Source organism: Hoplias malabaricus, chromosome 2, assembly GCF_029633855.1.
Source record: "Hoplias malabaricus isolate fHopMal1 chromosome 2, fHopMal1.hap1, whole genome shotgun sequence".
In the NCBI taxonomy this organism is placed as follows: domain Eukaryota; kingdom Metazoa; phylum Chordata; class Actinopteri; order Characiformes; family Erythrinidae; genus Hoplias; species Hoplias malabaricus.
This window is the reverse complement of record NC_089801.1, coordinates 39060925-39079445: the sequence shown is the minus strand read 5'-3', so window position 1 is coordinate 39079445 and position 18521 is coordinate 39060925. Positions and strand designations below refer to the sequence as shown.

Genomic DNA, 18521 nt, shown 5'->3' with positions numbered 1-18521 from the left:
ACTGTATATAACTGAACTTAACTGTTAATTTTCATAGAAGTAGAACCAGGGCACAGTAATTTTCAACCTGGGGTTCACTGCTTTTAGTCAATTTCATGTGGAAAGGTTCATGAGTTCTTTTCAGTGGGAGGGAAGGTGGCACAACAGCAGAACCAGACCACCCTATACACTCACTAAACTAACAAAGGCCCCCTCATCTACCTCTTTGCATCAAGTTAGTGTATCATCAGAAGATGAAGTGAAACTATACTTCAAGACATGAAAAGAGGGGAAAAAAGGGTCCACAAGACTGAGCTCCCTCAGCAGACTGTATTTCTAGAGTTTGCATTGTTAATAAATAATAGCCTACGAACATAGTCGTGGGATAATATTTAGATATGGCGTGACCTGCGCAGCTACTCTCCACAACAGTATCATGAATCAAACTTTGAAGCACAAACGTGAAAGTGAACATATACAGGTGTTTTTATACGGTCTAATACTCATTTAAACATACCAGTGCACCCTAAAACTTTCTTAAAATTCCATTCCACCTTAAAAAAACATCACAGTTACTTACAAGTGCAAGCTGAATTCTTTGAAGTTTCAGTCCCACCTTAAATGCTGCTGTGACATTCACACGATGTCCTTTTCATTACACCTACTGCATCTTTTAAGGGGACACAAAGCTGCAAGCTGGGGAATAAACAGCTACGCTAGCTTCTTTTTCTTCTATTCCACTTTTAGTGCTGTTCATTTATATGTTGATTATTTTTTCAATAAATATTGTTTGTTTACACTTCATTTTGTTGTGTATATGTCTGGCTGTTTATTCTTAAGCCAAAAAAAAGAGGGAGAGTACTAGTGGAGAGTCAGGTGCAACTGTCAAAAGTGGTCAAAAGTGATGAATTCAGGTAGGAGCCCCTTTGGTGTGTTCTCTCACAGTCTACAAAGTGGTAGGTAGTGTTCATGCAGATGTCCATAGTTGTGAGTGTGTGAGGCCCGTGTTACAGACAATGAATGAATAAAAGAATGAATGAATTTATGGTTAGGTTAGAACTTAATAGTATTGAGTACCAAAAATCAATCATTAAATTAAGTAGTCGACACTTAAAGCCTTAATATTTTGAGTTCTGCTTACTTATTCAGGTTTACAGTGTGGAGAGGGAGGTGGGGGTGTTTCGAGTCGTAACCCACACATGCTCACAATCGGAGGTAGAGTTTGAGTCTTAAGCGGGATGACAGGTTTTGAAGGGCAGGCTTTTAGCTCCAATATCACACTCTAAATACACACTGTGTGTGTGTGTGTGTGTGTGTGTGCGTGTGTGTGTGCATGTGTCTGTGTGTGAGCCAGAATTAGAAACTCTTCAGAGAAAAACCCTCCAGTATAAGCAGCACACCCAGAGCTCTCAGGCCATCCACACTAATAGAGAGAGAGAGAGAGAGAGAGAGAGAGAGAGAGAGAGAGAGAGAGAGAGAGAGGTGAAATAAAGGAGAGACTTGGCAAGAGAAACAGGAAACAGGCTGAGGAAAGACAAAAAGAGAGGATGGAAAGGGGGAAACAAAGGTCAGAGAGGATGGCTGAGAATGGGTAAATAGAGAGAGATGGAGAGAGAGAATACGAGGGATGAGAGAGAGACAAGGAGAGGAAGGGGGTGAGAGAATGAGAGAGAGTGGAAAGGTGTGTGTGAGAGAGAGAGAGAGAGAAAGGAGGGTGTAAGAAAGAGAGCGATCTCCTGCTGGTGTGGGTTCAAAGCCGTGTGTTGGTATGTGTTGGTGCGCGTGTGTGAATATAATCTCGTCCCCTGAGAGAGTCTGATCTGATTTGCTTCCCAGCAGTCTGAGGATACAAATACGATTGTTGCCAAACACAGTTACAGTGGGATCTGTCTCTATACACTCTATATACTGTGTCCACTCGCTGTCCGCCCACTGTCCTCTCACTGTCCTTTTACTGTGTACTCACTGTTCACTCTGTTAGACACTCCTAACTCGCTGGTCTGCCTTGTAGAAGTTAAAGTCAGAGTACAGTAGCTCATCTGTTGCTGCACAGTTTGGGCTGCACTGCTGTGTCTGGTCCACCTGTACCAGCCCAACTTACACTAACACACCAGTGACGACACAAGGAAGTGATTTTAATGTTTTGGTTGATTGTTGTATATAGTGTTGTAAATCATGTCCCAAGTAAACACTTAAACCTGGGTTAGTTTAGTGTACTATACCTCATAATCATTTCTACCATCTACAGCAATAACAATCCCAAAGCTGTTTGTGTGTGTGTGTGTGTGTGTGTGTGTGTGTGCACATGCGCATGGGTTTGTGTGTGTAACTGTTGTCATAATTATTTCATTAAAATGCCTCACTCAGCACTCGGAGAGTGAAAACCCTGTACCATGTTCACCTAATTAGTGTGTGTGTGTGTGTGTGTATATGTGTGTGAGTGTGCGACTGAGAGTCTGCATCAGCGCTTTATGTGTTTGTTTACAAGCTTGTCAGAATGTGTGTGTGCGTGTGTGCATATCTGTGTGTGTGTGTTGAAATTTTAATTGACGGACCATTTCTCTGTGAATGTGTACCTCAGCTCTGTGTGTGTGTGTGTGTGTGTGTGTGTGTGTGTGTATACCGTACTGTGCAGAGTCTTACAGTCTTAGGCACTGAATATACTTATATATATTTAAACTAATACCGTCTCAAGCGTGGTGCTTGTATAAAGTTATATATTCATTCATTATCTGTAAGCGCTTATCCAGTTCAGGGTCACAGTGGGTCCAGAGCCTACCTGGAATCATTGGGCGCAAGGCAGGAACACACCCTGGAGGGGGCGCCAGTCCTTCACAGGGCAACACACACACATTCACACCTACGGACACTTTGAGTTGCCAATCCACCTACCAACGTGTGTGTTTGGACTGTGGGAGGAAACCGGAGCACCCGGAGGAAACCCACGCAGACACAGGGAGAACACACCACACTCCTCACAGACAGTCACTCGGAGCGGGAATCGAACCCACAACCTCCAGGTCCCTGGAGCTGTGTGACTGCGACACTACCTGCTGATACCACCATGACGCTAAAGTTATATATAATCACAGTAAATACAAAAAATAATAATATAAATCAAATAAGAAATATAAGATACATTTTTTCTATAAATTAGTAGCTGTGAGTGAGTTTGAAGAACAATGTTTTGTTCAGATTCTGCTTGATTGCGTGAATTTGTTAAATCAACAGCACACATTTATAATCATTGATTATTAACTGGTTAAACTAGTTATTGGATGATAACCTCAAATAATACCGACTGCCATTAGGAGACATTTGGAAAAAGTTAAGTATCACACTGTTTTTAGCAAATGAACACTTACTGCTCAGATAAATAATATTTTAAATCTCATAATCTCTGGGGCACAGTATCATATATATGCATTATATATATTCTCTTATAATTTATACTTATTATGTGTGTGTGTGTGTCTGTGATGCTGCTAAGTATTTCTTAGAATAGATTTATTTGTAGAACGGCAGACAGTCACTTTAAAATTGTCAGGCTGGACTGTCCCTTTAACATCGTCAGTGTATCAGTGAAGCGATACATTGGTCAGACCCTAATGTAGACTATAGTGTACTTCTGGAGCATGTAGAGTTTGCCCGCCATGTCGGGCCAAGCCAACCCACTTTATCTGGTCTGGTGTATTTCCGGAGTGTGTAGAGTTTTCCCACCGTGGCAGGCCATGCCGGCCTCCTTTATCTGGTCCAAGAGTGACTGGACGCAGTGGACACAGCTTGGACGTGGAGCTCTGCGTTTGTAATTTGCGCAGATCGATATCGATTACGAGGCTTTGTCGCAGAGTGAGTAATTCCGTCTTCCCTTTTTTCATCGTTCTTATCTCTCCGTCCTCTTTCTCTATCTCAGCATCTTTCTATCTCTTCATCTCCTCCCCTCTATCTCTCGGTTTATCAGTCCGTCTCGTCTTTCCTTTGTCCTCGGAGAGCGAGTGTGTGTCCTGGACTGGAGGAGTGTGTCAATAATGCGCAGGAGTTTTCGATTCAGAGCAGTAAGTTAATTTAAAGCCTTTACAGTGGATTGTTTCCTCCGAGCGGACCGACGGCTGGGGGGAGAAAGAGAAAGAGAATGAGAGAGAGGGAGAGACAGGGGAGAGAGTGAGACAGCCAGGAGTATGTGGGAGAGACCTGGCGGTCAGCGGGCACTGTGTAGGAGGTAGAAAAAAAGAGCCTGCTTGGTTAGAAATAAAATCTCAAGATTCAGATTTTTGACTGGTGACATCACTAATCCATTATATAACAGTCTGGATTTAAAGCAACACTAGGTACGATTTGCTATTTTTTTCTGCTGGACCCTGCAGTTGCAAGTGTAATTATCTTTTACAGCACTGTCCAGAAATCAGGGGGAGGGAGAGGGAAGGAGATGGGGATGTATCCTACCCACCTCCAGAAGTTACATAGTGCAGTTTCTTTAGTGCTGAGCCCCTAAGTAGCAATAGCACTGGCTCTATTACAGCTGAGTGGAGCATCACAATGATTTTGAAGCTGGAATTTTAAGGTAAAAAATACTACCTACTGTTGCTTTAATTCTGGAGTGGATCCAGTGTCATGTGTTTACATATGGCATACAGCTTTTCTTGAAACATATAAATGATTCCCTTAGCTACACCTACAGCATCCACCCGACATCCATCAGTGCAGAACCATGATGTTGAGGGAGGAGACATAGCTGTTACTTCACACACCCCACCCCATCTGTCTTGCTCCAGGGGGCTCGAACAGGTGATCGTCTTGTCCCAAGCCCCCACACTACAGGGTGAATGGGATTTGTTTGCATTATTTGCTAGTGTAGTCACATTGATTGTCATGGTAACGAGGCAGGCGTGGGAGTGTTGACCTAGAGGCTACGGGACAAAGCAAGTGTAGAACAAACACGGTTCTCTCTCTGGATTAAGGGCGGCTTCGGTTCTGAAGTTTTTTTCCGCAGACCCAAAAAAGGTCTTCATCACCGGATTCCAGCTCCTCTTACTCATCTTCTACTCTTCTCTACATTTCTCCTTTCAACTCCTCTGCTCTCCTCTTCTTTCCTCTCCAAACCACTCTTCTCTTCTCTTCTCTCTTTTTTTCTCTCTTCCTTTGAGTGGACCAACACTTTCATAATAACTTTCACACAGTAAATAATACCTTCTTTTTTTTTTAGAAGCCTACTAAACTGAATTAAGCCCCACCACCGCCACCATGTTCCTCCTCCACGGCAGTGTTGTATATATATATATATATAAACAATAAATAAACATTAAAAAGATCCATATAAAATACATATGGTTTAAACATATTTTAACATAGAAAATAAAGCAATCCCCCTCCCCCTCCCCTCACCAAAATGGTGTAATCCACTCTCTCTTCGCCCGCCCCTGCTCTATGGAGCTATATTAGGGTCAAAAGTTTTGTTCATTGAGATTGAACTTTAAAAAATGCAACAATGTATTCAAAATTAAAATAAGTGTATGTTAAAATAAGTAGATGATTTTTAAATTTATATTAAATTTAATTATTTTTTAATTATTTTATTTCTTTTTTAAAATATATTTTTTTCAACTTTCCTTTCCTGTATATTTTGATATTTGAAATCTTATATTTTTCAGCTGCAGATTTAATGTTTTCAGATTCATGTTTTATTTTATTTTATTTTTTAGTTTCATATCTTTATTTCGGTCACAGATCTTATTTTCACTTTCAGATACTTTTTTTCACTTTCGGATCCTTGTTTTTCAGTTTCAGAGTTTCGGACCTGGTCTAGCGTGAACTCTCAGGTTATACGGAGTGACAGAGTCTTTTATGGTGAGCTCTTTTAGTCATCATTTGGCACCAATCGCAGTAAAAGAGCTATAAACTCTGTCAGAGTGCGTAGTTCCACAGCCACACTTTAGTTTCCCAGCTCTTTGATGGCGATGGTGTCCGCTCCGTCAGGACACTCTGCAGTGAGCCGGTAACTAATCTGAATAAGCTCCTTATTCCCCAGGATCTTAGTCTGATATTTCATTCCACCTTAAATTGTGCTTAAATTGTGAAAATCTGCCGTTCCTTTTGGTTTATGAGTGAATAAAACCGTAACGTGTCTGAAAAAAATCAACAACTCCCAGGTCCGGACAGCTCTCTGCACGACACAGCGGCTCCGTTGCTAGGAGACGAACGAGCACAGTAGCCGCGCTAAAACAAGAGAAAATGTTTCCCGGCCATAAAATCAATAATACCAAAGACAGACTTTTTTTTTATCAACTGTTGTGTGAATTTGAGACTGTAAGTAATCACTTTCTGTCCTTAGAACCGTTATGAATTAAAACGATTTGGCTGTATTTGAGTCATCAGTAACTACTGTTCAAACGTAAACACGGTTTACGGATTTGTAGATGTCACAAATCCCTCACCGAGGGTGAGAATCAGTGCGAAATGTATTAAACACAATATTTGAAGTGAGGTCAAAACCAGAAGAATTATTCAAAAACACGAAAATCAGAACAGAATAGTAAACAAGGGGGCGGCACGGTGGCGCAGCATGTAGTTGGTATGTTCTCCCCATGTCCGCGTGGGTTTCCTCCCACAGTCCAAAACACACGCTGGTAGGTGGATTGGCGACTCAAAAGTGTCCGTAGGTGTGTGTGTGTGAATGAATGTGTGTGTGTGTGTGTGTGTGTGTGTTGCCCTGTGAAGGACTGGCGCCCCCTCCGGGGTGTGTTCCCGCCTTGCGCCCAATGATTCCAGGTAGGCTCAGGACCCACCGTGACCCTGAACTGGATAAGCGCTTACAGAGAATGAATGGATGGAACGATAAACAGGTCCAAAAGACAAAAACGAGTATCAGGCAAATAGTCAGAAAAACAAAACTGTAGCCTGTCTATGCAACTACGTAGACAAAACAGAGAGCATAAAGGAGCATGATGTAATATTTTTCGAAATCGTTGTGATGCTTCACTGAACCGTAATAGGGAGTATAGAGCTCCTGTCGTTGCTACTCTCGGCTCAACACTGCAGAAACTGCATTATGTAACTTATGGAGAAGGTAGAAAACCACCCTCCCCTTCCCTGCCGATTTTAGTACAGTGCTGTAAACGTTAATTGCACTAGGGGGAGCCCAAGGAGCAGAAAACAAACAACAACAAAAAAACTAAATATTTTCTAGTATTCCTAAATGAGTAAAAAATAGTTATGCACAAGTGTCCTATGCCTTTACACTTGTGCCTTGGAAACTGCATCACTCTGCCATTAAACCACCAAACCACTAGGGCTGAATTTCAAACATCATCTTCAATCCTATGTAGCGAACAATGTAATGGTGCAGTGGTATTAGTTAAAGTTAATCTTTAAAGTGCATTATTTGGGGAGTGTAGTGTAGTCCAGAATATTTCTAGACTAACTGACTTGAGCAATTTGAACCATGTTCATTAGACTGCAGACCAATTACAGTCGTTGTGGAGAGGGGCGCATCAGGCCACACTGCCTACGACACAAGTTCAACACAGATGCATAAATTGGGCTTAATGCTCAGGAGACAGCGGCCTCTGTTGGTTTGGAGGGGAAGAATACTTACTGTATGTAATAGTTGATATAACATAATTCATTGCATTTAATTTTTGGCCATTTCTGCTGTGTTCATCCAGGTCAGACTAATTAATGACATTCTCTTATCCAAAAAAAATGTGTTTGTGTGTCCTTCAATAGTATGGGAAATAAATGTGGTGGGTGTCGGTGTGGAGTCTGTGGGGCTGCTAGGCTCACTGGGTGCTTAGCATCCCTAAAGCTCTGTTCCTAGAATTGCCCCTGGTGAAACTTAAACACAGACCAGAACTCACACTGCAGTCAGTCTGACAGATTCACAGCTGAGATCTCTTACACTCCAAACTTCCCTGTGTTCCTGTAACCACGAAACACACACACACACACACACACACACGCATACACACATACCCAAACACAGAGCTCCTGTTAACCCTACAAACTCCCTCTCGGCAAATTCACCACAAACGTTTCTCCTTTCGCTCGGCTTTAATTATCTCTCTCTCGCTGCTCATTGGAACAAGTCGGAATCTCTGTCCTGAGTTAAATTAATCATAGAGCAGCGCTGAGCTCTGCAGCCGCTCAGAAAGGGCCTGGTGTGTGTGTGTGTGAGTGTGGGTGGGTGTGTGACCACGGAGAGTAGGAATGTGTGACTGTGCAATTCCTCCTGTAATCTCATGTAATACCAGCAACAAGACTGTAATAACACACAGGCTACCATTAACCACCGTACTGCTCTGTGTCCTCACTACACACAGTAAACCACCCGACACACACACACACACACACATACACCCTCAGGTTTACACATGCAGTTAAGCACAGCGGTCTGTCGTTAATCATCATCAGCATTTTTAATCACAGCCTGATTAAGAATGTTTCCACTGAACAGGCTTTGCTTTACTGTACAGTAGAGGATACAGTGTTTTTAACAGGGTTTGTGTATGTGTGTGTGTGTGTGTGTGTGTGTGTGTGTGTGGTTGGGGTGGGGAGGGAATCAAAAATAAATATACCCCAAAATATATAAAATAATAAATATATAAATTATAGATAAATACATATAAAACACGCTACAAAGTATTAAACAACCTGATGCTGCATTGAATATACAGTGGAAAAGGAAGATGTAAATGTAATTTCTAGTGGTGTGCTACCTGCACACTAAATCTGACAGATGTGAAGAAATATTATAAAACTCTGTCATAACTCTGACAGTTCTGAACCTGGTCCATAGCCGCTCGCTGTTTCTCTGTACAGCCCCCAGAGCAGCACACCCCCATCTTCTAAAAATGGCCTGATGAGGACATTATACACATCAACAGGAAGCCCATGTCTTGCCATGACAGTGAGAAAATGTAGCCACTTAGAAGATTTTTTCACTGCCTTCAATATGGGAGTTTCTCTACTGGACTGAATAGGGCTCTACTGCACTGTACAGGACTCTACTGGACTCTGCAGGCCTCTACTAGACTTTACAGTACTTTACTGGATTGTACAGGACTCTGCAGGACTCTACTGGACTTTACAGGACTCTACTGGACTCTGCAGGACTCTACTGCACTTTACAGGACTCTACTGGACTCTGCAAGACTCTACTGGACTGAACAGGACTCTACTGGACTCTGCAAGACTCTGCTGGACTGAATAGGACTCTACTGCAATGTACAGGACTCTACTGGACTCTGTAGGACTCTACTAGACTTTACAGTACTTTACTGGACTGTTCAGGACTCTACTGGACTTTGCAGGACTCTACTGGATTGTGCAGGACTCTACTGGACTCTGCAAGACTCTACTGGACTCTGTAGGACTCTACTAGACTTTACAGTACTTTATTGGATTGTACATGACTCTGCAGGACTCTACTGGACTTTACAGGACTCTACTGCACTTTACAGGACTTTACTGTACTCTGCAAGACGCTACTGGACTGAACAGGATTCTACTGGACCTTCCAGGACTCTACTGGACTCTGCAAGACTCTACTGGACTGAATAGGACTCTACTGCACTGTACAGGACTCTACTGGACTCTGTAGGACTCTACTAGACTTTACAGTACTTTACTGGACTGTTCAGGACTCTACTGGACTTTGCAGGAGTCTACTGGATTGTGCAGGACTCTACTGGACTCTGCAAGACTCTGCTGGACTCTGTAGGACTCTACTGCACTTTACAGGACTCTGCTGGACTCTGTAGGACTCTACTAGACTTTACAGTACTTTACTAGACTGTTCAGGACTCTACTGGACTTTGCAGGACTCTACTGGATTGTGCAGGACTCTACTGCACTTTACAGGACTCTACTGGACTCTGCAGAACTCTACTGGACTGAATAGGACTCTACTGCACTGTACAGGATTCTACTGGACTCTACTGCACTTTACAGGACTCTACTGGACTCTGCAGAACTCTACTGGACTGAATAGGACTCTACTGCACTGTACAGGATTCTACTGGACTCTACTGCACTTTACAGGACTCTACTGGACTCTGCAGGACTCTACTAGACTTTACAGTACTTTACTGGACTGTTCAGGACTCTACTGCACTTTACAGGACTCTACTGGACTCTACTGCACTTTACAGGACTCTACTGGACTCTGCAGGACTCTACTGCACTTTACAAGACTCTACTGGACTCTACAGGACTCTACTAGACTCTGCAAGACTCTACTGGACTGAATAGAACTCTACTGCACTGTACAGGACTCTACTAGACTTTACAGTACTTTACTGGACTGTTCAGGACTCTACTGCACTTTACAGGACTCTACTGGACTCTACTGCACTTTACAGGACTCTACTGGACTCTGCAGGACTCTACTGCACTTTACAAGACTCTACTGGACTCTACAGGACTCTACTAGACTCTGCAAGACTCTACTGGACTGAATAGGACTCTATTGCACTGTACAGGACTCTACTAGACTTTACAGTACTTTACTGGACTGTTCAGGACTCTACTGGACCTTACAGGACTCTACTGGACTCTGCAGGACTCTACTGGACTGTTCAGGACTCTACTGGACTTTACAGGACTCTACTGGACTCTGCAGGACTCTACTGCACTTTACAGGACTCTACTGGACCTTCCAGGACTCTACTAGACTCTGCAGGACTCTACTTGACCTTACAGGAATATACTGAACTCTCCTGAACTCTGCAGGACTCTAATGTTTGTTTGGTCTCTGGTTGGTTTCCCATTCCCACAGCCTCCCCACGGAATATATCCGCTGTTGTCTCAAAACCCCGTCTCTAACAGGAACAGTGGGCTTTGGAAATCTCAGTAATGGTGTTGTTTATTAATTGTGTGTTTGCGGATTGTTGTTGTTGTTGTTTGGGACTGAACACAGCTCCGTCAACAGTTCAGACAGATCAGTAGAGTTTGTTCTTTCCTTGTTTCAGCGTCCAGCTCTCGCTGTGTTCTTTCGTCAGCCACCAATCCAAGGAGCTTTTGAACCTCTTCCAAAGACCACGGCGTAATGTTTTGAGTTGCCGTTGTGAGTCGAATAAAAACAAATGTGATCTCTGCTGTGGCTTGCAGATTTTACAGATGGCGAGTTTGTGCTGGACGTCTGCATTGCATGGCGTAGAGCATGGGTGTCAAACCAGATCCATGGAGGGCCGTGTGGGTGCAGGTTTTCTTTCCAACCACGCAGAAGCCACACCTCATTCCACCTGTTTTTAATCATTGGATCTAATCAATAGATCTTGACTTTCAGTAGTGTGGGGCTTTTGCGTGGTTGAAAAGAACAGTTGCACCCACACGGCCCTCTGTGGATTTGGTTTGACACCCCTGGCTTAGAGTGACGACTCCCTCTGGCCAATCAGCAAGGCTATGGTCCTGTCCCTACTTGGCTCCCTTGGAACCATGAGAGAGCAGGGACTAAAAAAAAAACAGGTTCCAGGACCAGATTTACCTGATGGAGAAGCAGAAAAGTCCAGGAGAGCTGAGTAGAGGGATCATGATTTCACTTGGGACAGACTCCGTTGCAAAACTTTTGAACATATCTCTACATTTCTGGCGTTTGTGTGTCATCTGCTGTGTTTGCCTTCTATTCGCTTTAACATTTACTTATTTTAACTTAGGATTTATGAATGTTTATGGCATTAAATGATTACTTTTTATTATATATTCATAGATTTTATGCATTCGAGTTCATAAACTTTTTCTGTGGCATCTGCAGCTTCGACAAATCTCCAAATCATTCCTGTTTAATTTCTTATTCTGACCCACAATGCAGGGACTCCTCAATGGGGAGCATGGTCCAGACGAAGGGAGAACTCTTCTATTTTTACAGCGAGTGGTCATTTATTATTCAGGACTGTGAGGTTCTGATACAAGTTCTGTCCCCAGTGCCTCATTTCTGAGAAACGGGGGTCAAATAATATTCCTTTTCAGTTTTTTTTTTTACAATCGCTAACATCACTTTGTCCCATTTGTATTCACATTTTCAAAACTCTAAACACAATTAGCACAACATCCGTCAGTTGTGAACTACACCATTAACACTATTCATGTTGTTTTCACAAAATATGCAGTAAATTTACATGTTTCTAAAATGCTTACATTTTCTGCACACGTAAGCTTTCCCAAAACCAAAACTATGGATTTTTCTTCACTCATTTACAAATGCTTGCGACAGCGCGACAGAAATTAAAACCTAATGTTAAAAACCTTAAATACAGTATAAAATATTTACTGCTGGAACATCAGCAGGTGAAAAGCGATACTAAAACCGCTGATAAGCATTTCTGAACAAACAGATAAATTCCAGATGTGTAGATGAATCACACCTGATTCTAAACTCACTCTGAGACATACGCTGGTGTTGGTGATGTCAATGACGGCTTTCTGGACTGAGTGGTCAGTGTGGTGTATACAACACTATACAGAAACAAAGAGAGAGTGAGAGAAAATGGAAATAATGTCCGGACAAGGGAGTGCTTGAAATCTTTGTGCATTTTTGTGTATTTTTTCACACCTTCTGTGCTTTTTACTGTATTTGTGTATTTCACTTTTACACATTTGGGACCAAAGACCATGTTTGTTGGATGTTTTGTTGATCACTGCTTGAAATTTCCTGACCCTACACTCTCAGAGGAACTGTCACTGTGGTGGTACCTTTTGCTCTGTCTGTGGCGGTACCTTCAATGGTACATATCCCATGGTGTTTAGTTATGGAACATAATCACAGTCTATAATTGTAGATTTTAAAGTTGTGTTGATTTTATATGCCCCATTTCATCTCCAGGGCTGTTGTTTTATTTTACACAGTTCTATAATGAAATGCTACAAATATTCACTTTTGGAGAAGAGACTGTAATGTACCTTTAGTGAACACAACTGAACTCTAAACCACTGTTGTACCTTTAAATGCACTTTTTTTTTTCCTGAGAGTGTACAGTTATAAACACTCTTATTGCATTATTGTTGTCCACCATAAAGTAAATATTAGTCATTCACCTGTAGATAGTACATTATGTAAAATGCACACATTTCACACTAAAGCAAAAAAACTGTAGTGGTTTCCAGGAAAAAGAGAGTGGATGTCATAAAGTCTATTGTTTGTTGGTAGAACTTAAACTTTCTGAACATTTTGGTAAAGACATTACCTATTTTAAAAAGTTGTTGTGCTGTGATTGACCATATGTTCCTATTGGATAGAAGATATGTGCCAGTATTTTGAACAACTGACTCAATATTGTTTGTTTGTGTAGTGAGTTAGTGTATGTAGAGAAATTTTTGTTTGAATATAAAAATGTAGAATGATATTTAAACAAACTGAACAAACTGTGATTCTGAACAAATGAACTATTCGGCTACTTGTGCGATGTAGTTGTGTTGCTGTGTTAAGAGTTTAGAAAAAGTATCTTAGGTATTGGTAAACACTTATTAGCAACTGAAAAAACTGTAAACAAGTCAGTTATCACAGAAATATTTTAAACACATGATTACAGTTATTTATCTTTTAATAGATTCATATTTTTAATCACGGCAGCACGGTGGTGCAGCAGTTAGTGTCGCAGTCACACAGCTCCAGAGACCTGGAGGTTGTGGGTTCGATTCCCGCTCCGGGTGACTGTCTGTGAGGAGTTGGTTTGTTCTCCCTGTGTCTGCGTGGGTTTCCTCCGGGTGCTCCGGTTTCCTCCCACAGTCCAAAAACACACGTTGGTAGGTGGATTGGCGACTCAAAATTGTCCGTAGGTGTGAGTGAATGTGTTTGTTTGTTGCCCTGTGAAGGACTGGCGCCCCCTCCAGGGTGTATTCCCGTCTTGCGCCCAATGATTCCAGGTAGGCTCTGGACCCACCGCGACCCTGAACTGGATAAGCGCTTACAGATAATGAATGAATGGATATTTCTAATCTCATTTATTTATTGTTTTATTCAGCTTTGGCCAAATCTGCTCCACAGTTATTAGTTGTTGCAGTTTGTAAAGAAGCAGGGCTCAGTCTCGTGTCTCAGAGGAAGCTCAGGTTTTGCTCCACCCTCCTGACAATGTGGGTTATCTGTGCGTGATTGGGATGAGACTCAATGAATTGCGGGGGGGTGGGGGTGGGGGGGGGCAAATGAATAAAAATGAATGCACAGTTTACGAGTTGTTATTAAATCAACAATGAACTCAGCAGCTTTTAATGTCACAATTAATGTTTTGATTTCTCAGTTATTACTATTTTACTAACTCCTACTTTTCTCTCCCTCCCCCGACCCCTCTCTCTCCTATGTGAATGTGTGTGTGTGTGTGTAGTTGTGCATTCTAAAGGCTGTGTGACAGGGAGTGTTTGAGAGTGTGAGTTTGTTTGTGTGTGTGTGTGTGTGTAGTTGTGTGTGTGTGTGTGTGTGTGTGTGTGTGTGTGTATAGGTGTGTGTAAGGATGGATGACAGTGTGTATCAGTCTCTCTCTCGCCCGAGACCTGGGCTAGAGCTAAGTTACTCCAGCTCGTCCGAGGAAGACGAGGGAGCCGACCTTCGTCACAAACACTATACACACACACACACACACTCGGACTATGAACCGGACCGCCGCTTCACCTACAACAGCCACAAGGTGCGCAGGAAACCCAGCCAGCTCACGCAGAAAGGTAAGAGGGGCTGTGTTTAAACACCAGGGTTGGGATGAAACTGTGTATCTTCGTTTTTCATTTTATATCTGACATAACTGTTGCTCTGCATACATTTGTTGCCCCATTTCCCCTTGTTCTTCAGTGGTCAGGACCGCCACAGAGCAGGTATGATTTTGGGGGGTGAATCATTCTCAGTGCTGCAGTGACAGTAATTATTTACATATGAACAGACATAATAATATAAAATAAAATTAATATAATAGATATTCAATGTAATATATATAAATAAATGATCAACCATGATAATAACAAGTGTGACAATGATCTCTTTTTTATAATAATAACTAACATTCTTAAATAATTATTAATAATAATCATAAAATTTAAATAAGTTACAATCCCAACAATATTTATAATAATATATTTATTATTGTTGCTTTGTTAATTTTATACATACATATATATATATATATATATATATATATATATATATATATATATATATATATATATATATATATATATCAATGTGAATAGACATTTCTTGGTGCTGTAGTTGCTGCCGTGACGACATTGTTAAAGGGCGTGAGAGAATGTATCTGATTGGTTGTCAAGATTTGAGGGTGGTCCACACCATTAGATCCCCATTAAGAAACACTAGGGAGAGAGGCTCTATTACAGTTCTCAGTGATTTTCTGAAGCGGAAACATTAAGGTAAAAATACTACCTATTGTTGCTTTAATGTATAAAGTCATTATAGGAGGTGTTTCGAATGGACGATGTGCTTCAGAGTGAAATGTGAGTACAGGATTAGAACTGGCACCTCACAGTGGTCCTTCCTTCACTGAGATGTTAAAGCAGGAAAAATTCAACAAATTGTACTGTGATACACACACACACACACATACACATACCACTCAGCACTAGCACTATTCTTCACACGCTTCAGTTTCCACTAATGATGAGTTAGTCAGGGGCTTTAAGTCTGCTTGGCTGTGTGTGTGTGAGTGTGAATGAGTATGTGTGTATGATGTTTTACTCACTCTTTCATCTGATGTGTTGCACATTAAAAATGCATTTGCTCTGTTTAAGCCTGTAAGGAGACATACTTTAATTAAAAGGCTCCCTGAGTCTAAACGCCACACATAAACATGCGCACACACACACACACACAGTCAACGGAAAACATGGAAAGCTGGAAAGTGTGTGTCCAAAAGCTTCTCCTGATACACAGGAGTGTGGTTCTCCACTTTAGTTACACTCTCTCCTCCAGGAAGGCTTTACGTTAGATGTCTGAACATTGCTGTGAGGATCTTATGGCAATCAGCCACTGCAAAATGTAGGGGTGCTGGGGTTGTGGATTAGTGCTGGATTCAGTTCCTCTGGGATGTGCTGGAGTGGGGTGTGTGATCCAGAACATCACCAACACCAGCCTCTGACCCTCACTGATGATTATGAGAAGGATGAATGCCATCAGATCCTCACAGCAATGTTCCATCAAGTGTGCACCCTTCCCAGGAGAATAGAGAGTGTTACTCAAGAGAGGGACACACTCCTGCGTTTCAGGAGAAATGCGTGGCTGGTACTGTCGCTGCTCTAGCCCTTCATCAATTGTGGGTCTGTAGTTGGTTTCTGACCACAGATCCAATCAGGTCCATATATTTACATGTAGCAGAAACTTCAGCAGCACTAACACATCTGAATCTCTGACCAGTGATGACAGGAGCACAGATTTCTTTTTTGTTTCAGTTATTATTGTGCCTTTTTTTGGCCGGTGGGTGTCTGGGGTTAAACTGTCCAACTTATGAGCTACAGTCTGTGATTCTGCTTCCCTACCATAGAGCTATAAGATTTTTCTAATGATATAGCCTGTGTGTGTGTGTGTGTGTGTGTGTGTGTGTGTGTGTGTGTGTGTGTGTGTGTGTTAGTTATACAGTGGACCTGAAATTCCTCTTTCAGTTTATTCAGATGTTACGAGTTGAATAAAGCACTTTTCTAGTTACCACGGAAACAGCAGAAGATGAACTGGAGCCAAAGAGAGAGAGAGAGAGAGAGAGAGAGAGAGAGAGAGAGAGAGAGAGAGAGAGAGAGAGAGAGACAGACAGACACAGACAGAGTGAGAGGCAGAGAGAATGAATGAAAAGGAGAGAAAGAGAGTGGGGAAAGAGTCTGAGGGGTGGGGGAGTGAAAGGGAGAGAGCAAGGAAGATTTGAAAAGGAGGAAGAGGGGTGGTTTTGTGTGTGTGTGTTTGTGTGTGTGTACGTGCGTATGTGTGTGTGTGTGTGTGTTTGGGTTACATTCAGAGATACGGGGTCATGTTCAGTTTGAAGGGTGAGGGGTCTGTGTGTGTGTAATTAGTACTCTGATGATTGCAGCACAAGTGCTGGACCACAGGGTCGTCACGGTAACTGAACTTGGGAGGGTCACTACGGAGACAGGAGTCAGGAGGGTTGTCTTGACGATAAGAGGATGCTTCAGAGTGTTTAGGAGAGGGCATAACCCTCTCTCTCCCGCAGAGAGAAACACACACACACACACACACACACAAAGAGAGACTCTCATGCTCTCAGATAGACAGAGAATCGTAGTTTAGTGTTTAATATTTAATAATTATTATCAATATTTATATTAATAATTAACAATATTAATAATCATTAGTGTTTCATTTGATTTGCTGTCAGCAACTGTTTAAAGTGATCAGAGTTGTACATAAACCTGCTGTGTGTGTGTGTGTGTGTGTGTGTGTGTTACTGTCTTAAGAACCTAAATAGGTACTGTTTACTTGATCTGACCTAACCCTGACTTTGACCATGCCATGGATTACTAAACTCATATTGCTTATAATAATTTTCCATTCCACCTTAAATGCTTTACTTTACCACTCTGATATTGGCTTCATACTCAGGTTTTCAACATTATGCAACTATATTATATAAGGTTGAAGTTAGCTTCTTATTCAGATTTCCTATTCCACCTTAAACGGGTGACTTCAGGAGGATGAAGTTAGCTTATTTGCCCAGGTTCACATTGAAATTTTCCGGTCCACCTTAAATGGAGGAAGCTGTATCATTCTGTAAAGACTGGAACCTCTCAGAGTCTTCTGTGAAAGAACAAATTTATAGGATGTTAGAGAATTTGAATCTCATTTCTCTCTCTCTCTCTCTCTCTCTCTCTCACTCTCTCTCTCTCTCTCTCTCTCTCTCTCTCTCTCTCTCTCTCTCTCTCTCTCTCTCACACACACACACACACACACACACACACACACTTCACATACACACACTTCTCTCCATCTCTGAATCTTTCCCATTTCACTGTCTCGTTCTTCCTTTACTTTTCTTCACTTTCTCTTCATCTTTTGCTCTCACTTGCTCTCTCTCAGAATCCACTCAAATGGCTTTCCCAGACTTCCAGACTGAGCTCCATTCGGCAAATCAGGAGCTTGCATACCCAGGGGGCAGGGCATCTGTAGGTGTGGCTTCTGACCCAGAGAGTGAAGGTGGAGCCTCCCCTGACCACGCCCTGCGGCTGTGGATGCAGGAGGTGAAGTCGGAGCGAACGTCGTGTGTCTCCAGCCGAGCGAACTCTGTGCTGTCACTGACGGATACGGAGCAGGAGGGGAGGGGTGAGCCGGACCACCAGAACGGTGAGGACACACACTACATGGATACAGGTTTGTCCAGGCTTTCTGCTGGGCTGAAGGGCTAGATGTTGACACCTTGCCTTTGGGGATTTGATGGCAATCAGCCACAACAACCAGAGGCTGATGTTGGACAATTAGGTCTGGACCCCTAGTGTCCATCCCACCCTAGAACACAGTTCCACCCTTTTATGCCCTTTTAAACCCTTTTTCCAACTTAGCATTGTGCATGGCGGACATAGACTCATGGCCAGCTGCTTCACAGTGCCCCCATTAGGTG

The 18521-nt window shown here is 42.3% G+C and overlaps 1 protein-coding gene across 2 annotated transcripts in view; it reads left to right on the top strand.

Annotated features, from left to right (window-relative positions):
- The window catches only part of tenm1 (teneurin transmembrane protein 1), a 99399-nt gene that overhangs the window by 18581 nt on the left and 62297 nt on the right, over positions 1 to 18521 (top strand). Inside the window, exons 1-3 of one of the 2 annotated variants that reach the window (XM_066659393.1) lie at positions 6062 to 6282; positions 14289 to 14622; positions 17984 to 18247. In XM_066659393.1, coding sequence (XP_066515490.1) covers positions 14415 to 14622; positions 17984 to 18247 — 472 coding nt within the window. In that variant the 5' untranslated portion in view covers positions 6062 to 6282; positions 14289 to 14414. Of the gene's footprint in view, positions 1 to 6061; positions 6283 to 14288; positions 14623 to 17983; positions 18248 to 18521 lie in introns of those variants that run through there. The other variant, XM_066659388.1, reaches the window with a different exon arrangement.